Source organism: Chenopodium quinoa, unplaced genomic scaffold (genome assembly GCF_001683475.1).
Source record: "Chenopodium quinoa cultivar QQ74 unplaced genomic scaffold, ASM168347v1, whole genome shotgun sequence".
Taxonomy (NCBI): Eukaryota; Viridiplantae; Streptophyta; class Magnoliopsida; order Caryophyllales; family Amaranthaceae; genus Chenopodium; species Chenopodium quinoa.
This window is the reverse complement of record NW_018743906.1, coordinates 1,065,190-1,072,831: the sequence shown is the minus strand read 5'-3', so window position 1 is coordinate 1,072,831 and position 7,642 is coordinate 1,065,190. Positions and strand designations below refer to the sequence as shown.

Sequence of the window (7,642 nt, the reverse complement as noted above, 5' to 3'; positions counted from 1 at the left end):
CTGTTAAGGTTGCAAGACACACTAAGACTGAAGTAATTAGCTATTTAGGTGGAAGGAAGGATGTGAGTGTTATGAACCACAATGACTTGTCTCCTCTACATAAATTATTCTTCAATCTTGTAAAAAAAATCCTTAGTTCCTAGAACACAATAGAAAAATGAACTCTGTTATTTGGATATGGCCTTAATTTTCTACATATAAAAAAGGATTAAGATTAATTTTCCAGCCTTGATGATGCAACACCTAGAGCACTGTATTTACAAGGAAATAAAGGTGGGATATGCTGCTATCCTTGCTTCAGTGTTTGAGGATCTAGGTGTAAAGCTTGTGGACTTCTATGACCGAAAGAAGGAAAAAGGAGAAAATATTATCAATGAGGATACTCTGAGAGGATTAAATCTAGAGGTTGTCAATGGGAAGTGTGCAAAATATGATGCGAAGAAGAGCAAAAAAAAGGGGGAGAGTTCCCAGCTGAGAGAGCCTATTAGGAAAAGTCGAAGAGTCTCATTTGAAACTCAGGTGAAATCTAATGCTAGTGAGCCCTTGGAACTCAGTGACAGGGAAGATAAAGCTGAAGAGCTGATTAATGATTTGTTTAACAGAATCATGTAAGTGGAAGGAGAGATCCTAGAGGTTATAGGGAGGATGAGGACAACAGAGAAAAGCATTCTGAACCAGGGGAAGGAGTTTTAGAAGATTGTCTCAACCTTGGAGGCCAAGCTAAAGAAGATGGAGGAAGAAATTAAAGCAAACCTTGAGCAGATCCTCAAGACTCTTGAAGCATGACCAGCCTTCACAGTCTACATCCTATCCCTAACCAAATTCCCTGCCTATCTTGATCTTTCTGGATTACGGAACAATGTTATGTTTTTTTTTTTTTTTTTTTTTTTTTTTTTTTTTTTTTTGTAACTTGGTTAGATATTGGAACTTGATTAGATTTTGGTTATTTTGGATCTTGGTTTGTAATAACTTTAATTAATTTGGATGGTTGTTTTGCTTTTATGCTTATATATTCTGGAACTTTGTCTATATATGTATGCATTGCTTGTTGAGAAAATACAAGCTAATTTGTGTGAAAGTACTGGCTTAAGAGAGCTAGTCAGCGCTGCTTCCGACTTCCCACACTCGATGAATTGCTTGTGGGCTGTGAGTAGATGAATAAAACTTTGAAAATTCAGGTTTTTGATAATGCCAAAAGGGGGAAAAGCAGGAGCAAACTTGGAAGCCAAAGTCATTCTATTTCCAGTTGAGTAAGTAACAAAGGTTATTCTCTTCTCTGAATTCATTTTATTCTTTCTGTTTTATTTTTTATTATTTCATTTTGTCGTTGTTTATTTACTTAAAAAATATTAATAAAAAGAAAAAATGAAAAAACTAACATTTTGCTTTACTTTATTATCCTCAGAAGTTTGCTCAGTTTGTCATCATCAAAAAGGGGGAAATTTTTGACCCTTATGAGTTTTGATAGATGATGACGGTTGTGATTGAGCAAACTTCTATCTAATGAGGACTTTCTAGTGTTTTGATGTTTGCAGGTTTAGTAGACTCTAGGAGTTGAAGTAGGAACTGAAGCAGAGGAACTTTAGAAGGTCCAGAATGATTAGTAAAGACAACAGAAGAGTTCCAGAAATGGAACTTCAAGGAGTTTCCTAACAGGAATTTTGCAACGGGTTGTAACGACCCGGTTCAGTGTAATGCTGGGGCAAACATCAACAACAAAGGATCAGAGCAGAGCTTGAGATATCATCCGAAAAAGATGGACTTCAGAACTTAGATTGTATTAAAGATATGTTTGTTTTTCTAAGATGATGTAAATATATATCTGGTTGTTATGCATGGAACTTATTCGAAATCGGATAGAGCTTGGCATAGTAAGTAATTCGTAAAAGATAAGCTTAGGTTTATGAAAAAGTATTTTATTTGATTTTATCTTTTAAAATCTGATTTACTTCGTTTTATCTTTTTCATAAAACTTTATCTTTTAATTAAAACGAATTTGATTAAAAAAAGGGTTTTCCTAAAAATGAAATTAAATTTGTTTGATTTTGGTTTTCAAATGATAAGAATGAATTTCTGTTTGAACTTATCATTTTGCTAAACCCTACTTTATGAACTGAGGAACTTCTATAAATATAAAAGTAATGCAGCGAAGTAAAATGAGAGTTTTAAGAGTGAAAACCACTTAGTGCTTAAGAGTAAGTTTGCTTAAGGTTTAAGCTTTATCATTTTGATTTTGGGTTTCATGTGTAGCTTTCCATTTATACATTAGAGTGAGTCTTTGTGTTGTAATTGGTTTTTGGGGAGTTTGTGAACTATTGATAATTCACATTTTATTGGAGGAGTGTGTCTTCTCTAAAGTTCAAGTGATAGTAATGAGAGCACAGTGAGTAAGCTTCAGTGAGAAAGCGGATTGTACGCACTTGAGTAGTGTTGAGGGAATCTGAGTGGATCTCAGATCGGGTAGGATGTGTTCATATCAGGTAGCAAGTGTCCTTAGTAGAACTTGTGAGAAAGGTCTGTATTAATAGGTTGTACTAGGAGAGTTGCCTATTATAGTGGAGTTTGTTTGAAAGTCCCGAGAAGGGTCGAGGTTTTACTTCCAGTTAGGCCCTGAAAGGTTTCTTCGTAAAATCTTGTTGTGTTCTTTAAATTCATATGGCCTTTTATGTTTTGTTTTAATTTCCGCATAAGTTTCACAATTGGAACCTACTACTATTCACCCCCTCTCTCGTAGTAGTTCATCTAAACTAACACAAAATACTCCAGGAGTAAGATATAAATTGCGCAAAACCATTCAAAAAGTACATGAAATCACTTTAGAAATAAACAACATTTTTTAAAGTTTAAAAATTATGAAAATATTTGTAATGACATTGAATACAGGAAGAACATCTAATTACAATAATTTAATGGCTCAGGTTTGTCTCTTTGTTCTCATTTTAAGTTATGCATTAGTTTCTAATTCACCAAGCATATACAAGTTTATCTCCTTGATAAACAAAATATGTTTATCAAATGACAAAACTGTAAATAAATCAAATTTTTTTTTTATTAAAAGTGGACTCTATAATAGTTGTTTTATTTACAAAAATGTCTTGATGACTATAAAATAAAGGAGAAATTGTCAAAAATAATACAAACTTTAAGCGGTCCGCTAAAAACAATTCATATTTTTGATTATTTCTAAAAAATACAAACTTTATAGGGTATCCGCTGAAAACAGGTTATAAATGTTTTGTAACCTAATCAATAGGTTACATATGACATGTGTCATAATCTTATTTGTTTGACAATATAATTTGATTATTTATTTATTTAATGTTTTTAATTTTTAAAAGATTATCATATGTATATATATTTATTTAATTAATTAGTTTATCTTTTAAAAATTAAACCCACTCCCCCACAAGCCACACTGCCACCATTCCTGGCGCCGGGCCGCCGGCAGCGCCCATTTTCCCCTCCCTGGACTCCGGCGCCAACGCTGATCGTACTCCCCCTGTGCATTTCCTTTCCCTCCTAAACCAGCAACCTCCTCACTCCCCGATTCCCCTTTCCTTACCGCACAAAATCCCCTAAAATCCATCCATCACCATTAGAACCCTAACCGAAACTGTCGCCGACGATTAGGGAGGTTCGGTTAGGGTTTTTTGAGGGTGGGGGATGGGTTTTAGGGAGTCTCATGGGTTAGAGAGAGGAGTTTCGTGTGTCAGGGAGAGAAGTTTCGTGGGTTTCGGGTAGAGGGCTGATGGTTCAGGGAAAAAGGGAAAGGGTCGGCACCAGCGCCGACGCCGGGGGAGGGAGATCTGGGCGCGACCGGCGCGCCAGCGCCGGTGGGCAGGGAGTGGCGCAACAGAACGCCGGAGAAAGGGAAGAAGGTGGAAGCGTTGGCTGGTGGGCGGGAGATGTTTTATTTTTTAATAATTTTTTTTATAAATTATCTTTAATGGTTAACCATTATGAAAGTTTAATTAAGAGTTAATTAAAGAGTTAAAGTTTTTTTAAAAAAAATTATATGAAATTATTAAAAAAATATATATAAAGTATAACCGTTCATTAAGGTTACAAGTAAAATATCTCGATTAAAGCGGATATCTTATAAAGTTTGTATTATTTAGAAATAATCAAAAGTTTGACTTGTTTTTAACGGACCACGTACAGTTTGTATTATTTTAGATAATTTTTCCTAAAATAAACCCCACAATAGATGATTTGATAACAAATATGTCGACTAGGAAAAATTGTTGATTTATTTATTGTTTTGCCATTTGATAAACGAATTTTGTTTATCAAGCAGATAAATTGGGGTTTCGTCTAATTCACCTAGTTCAATAAGCGTATTATAAAATGAAATTGGCATAATTTTTTTTAAAAAAAATTTGTGAAAAATGTAGGAAGTCACGTGATGAGAGAGAAATAGAAATTCCATATGAACAACTTAACAAAGTCTTACATCCACCCCACGAATTACCACAAGTTCTCTGTTTCCCACCTCTTTCCCTCTCTCCTCTTCCCCTTAATTTTAATTTTAATTAAAACCCCCAAATATAAATAAACCCAAACAAACCCTCCTATATTCAAAATTCACACATTTTCATAATCCTTTTCTTCTTCATCTTCTTCCTCGAAAATTCTCCCCATTTTCAGAGGAGAGAGAAAGCTCGGTAACACCCGATAATGGCGGCCTACAGAGCAGAAGACGACTACGATTACTTGTTCAAAGTAGTATTAATTGGCGATTCTGGCGTCGGAAAATCCAACCTTCTCTCTCGTTTCACCCGCAATGAGTTTAACCTTGAATCCAAATCAACCATCGGCGTCGAATTCGCTACTCGCAGCATTCATGTTGATGATAAGATTGTTAAAGCTCAGATTTGGGATACTGCTGGTCAGGAAAGGTAATTTAGTTTTGTGATTTTGCATGCATTTTGATTTTTGAGTTTTTTTGTATAATTGATCTTTGGATTGTTTGTTTTTGAGCCCTAATTTTGTGTTTATTTTGTGCATTTTGGAATTTTTTTTGACTTGTTCTACGATTTTATGGTCTTTGGTCAATGGTGTTGCTGAATTATGCATTTTTGATTAGCTGTTGACTATTTCTTTGGAATTAGGTTTATTTCATTTGACTTAATTTTGATTGGAAAGTGGATAATAATTAATTGATTAGCCATTTGCTGTTTTTTGTTTGATGCTGTAATTGAAATTTGGATATATTTTGACCTGACCCTGGATTATGAGTTTTTATGCATGACTATAATTTGAATTTGCTAATTGCAAAGAAGGGGAATGCTCGAATAATCGAATACACAGATTGGTGGAGAGGCATTGATCGTTGAGCTCAGGGATCAATCTTAGACAAATGTTGATTTTGTTTGATTTTCTGAATGAGTGGTTTTCGCTTAAAAAGGATGGGAGAATTGTGGGGGTTGAGAAGAGGAATAATGTTGCTAGTTTTTGACTATTTGATGTGTATATTTTGATGTTCATTTTCGCTTTGTGTTGCGTCACGTTTTCTAATTATATGATAATATTAGCCTGAAATGAAGTGTGTTGATATTGGTATGCATGATGGCTTTATGTTTTAGCCATCTGGGAGGATACAATTCGTGTCATTTGTTATCCTCGTTAAGTGTCTTGAGGGTAAGTATATCCAGCTCTGTATATGTTTGTGTAAGAAAATTATATGAAAACTTGTATGGCGCAACAATAGAAATAAACTTATATTGTTGTACTTACATATTGCAAAGAGATGATAAATTGTTGAATTATCCTAAGCTGCATGAATGAAGATGTTCTATAAGGGCCAATAAGGCTGCTAAGAAAGGAGGTCCTTGCTTAAGATGGTAGCAGTAGTAGTGGTGGTAGGATCAGTGAAAGAATATGTTTGTGTTATGAGGAATGATATCAAGAGAGTAACTTTCAGGGTTGGAAGTCAGTAGAATCGGCTCGTGTTCTGGTTTTAGTTATGCAAGCTCAGCATGCTTTTTGATGAGTTTAATCAGTGGAAGAAACATTAATTCATACTCAACTTATAACATATCATTTGGAAGAGACAATACTTATGAACCTTTGGTCATTATATGAGAATTCATTCTTGGAAGTGGATTGGTGCTATATTTTTAGAATTAAATTTCAAACCATAACTAGCAATTTTGGTACAAATATTTTTAAAGGTTGCTTTATTCATTGTACTTTGTATGAATTACATTACTTTTGTTGTTTATTTTTTATTGAACTTTGAAAGTTTGGTCTGGTTAAGGTCCTTGTCCTGTAAAAAGGATCAATAAATATCTGTTTATGTGATGATAAGTATTAATTATGACAATATCTGTCTAATGCTGCTCATCCTTATTCCTTACTGTATTTGGGTAGTCAAGGATTGGGTGTCAAGTATAAGAACTTAACTGTAATTTGTTGATCAAGCATTTCCTATTTTTACAGTAAATTTTCTTAGGCTGTCGACATTATAGTGATTATCTTTTGTGTTTCCGTTTGTTAAAATATACATTTTGTGTCAAACTTTGTCCATCAATTCATGAAAATATACGCTGAATCATAAAATAGGCGTAATATGCTGGCTTCTCTTGTTTAAAATTTTAGTTTTTCGTAGCTGTTTCCTTCTCTTAAGGTGTCGTTAATATTCGTCTTTACTCAAAGTTTTTTTTGCATTGGTTGTCATTAATCTCTAAACAATGGTCACTCCTTTCCTCATGTTGGTAATTGAAGGTACCGTGCTATCACTAGTGCATACTACAGAGGGGCTGTTGGTGCTCTATTGGTCTATGATGTTACCAGGCATGTAACATTTGAGAACATTGAGAGATGGTTAAAGGAATTGCGAGATCATACAGATTCCAGCATCGTGATAATGCTCGTGGCAAACAAGGCAGATTTGAGGCACTTGCGTGCTGTTGCTACTGAGGATGCCAAGGCCTTTGCAGAAAGAGAGAACCTCTTCTTCATGGAGACCTCTGCTCTTGAATCTTTGAACGTTGAAAACGCATTTAGTGAAGTCCTCACCCAAGTATATCATGTTGTCTGCCGCAAAGCACTTGATGTTGGGGGTGACCCAACTGCCTTGCCAAAGGGTCAAACCATTGATATCGGTAAGGATGATGTATCTGAAGTGAAAAAGGTTAGTTGCTGTTCTGCCTGATCCAGCTGTAAGATAATCGAGATGTTTATCTCATCGCACAGGAAATTTTGTAAAGTTCTCACAGAAAGCCATGGTTTTGTGAAAATCATTCAAAGTATACATTTATATTCATTTCAGAACTTTGAAGAGGCCAGATTATTGAAGTACAGAGGGATATGCTTATTTGGTTTTATGTTCCTTCTCTGCTTATGGTAATTTGTGTTTGCTCGTCTTATACGGAGTACTATCTACAGACATACAGGACTAATAATAGCTTAGACATGTTTACAGAATGCATTTGATAAGCAGTGAAAATTTTCCAGAATTTTATTGGCGTTGAACACTATTTTCATACGAGCAAGTAGACAGACTTAGAAAAACTAACTCGCACCGTATACATGTGAATGATGCGAAACACTAAGGATCCAATATTATAATGCAAGATGATAATTGTATAGAAGTTTAACAAAGTGTGAAGTTTTATGTGGATGAAAAATTAATTGCAGG

General features: G+C 34.7%; 1 protein-coding gene across 1 annotated transcript; it reads left to right on the top strand.

Moving 5' to 3' along the window:
• The first annotated feature begins 4,388 nt into the window (after window positions 1-4,388).
• On the top strand, window positions 4,389-7,328 carry LOC110686933 (ras-related protein Rab11B-like). Its single transcript, XM_021863545.1, has 2 exons — window positions 4,389-4,898; window positions 6,727-7,328. The coding sequence occupies exons 1-2, from the start codon at window positions 4,678-4,680 to the stop codon at window positions 7,154-7,156; spliced, it is 651 nt and encodes a 216-aa protein (XP_021719237.1). The 5' UTR covers window positions 4,389-4,677; the 3' UTR covers window positions 7,157-7,328.
• Window positions 7,329-7,642: the final 314 nt, after the last annotated feature.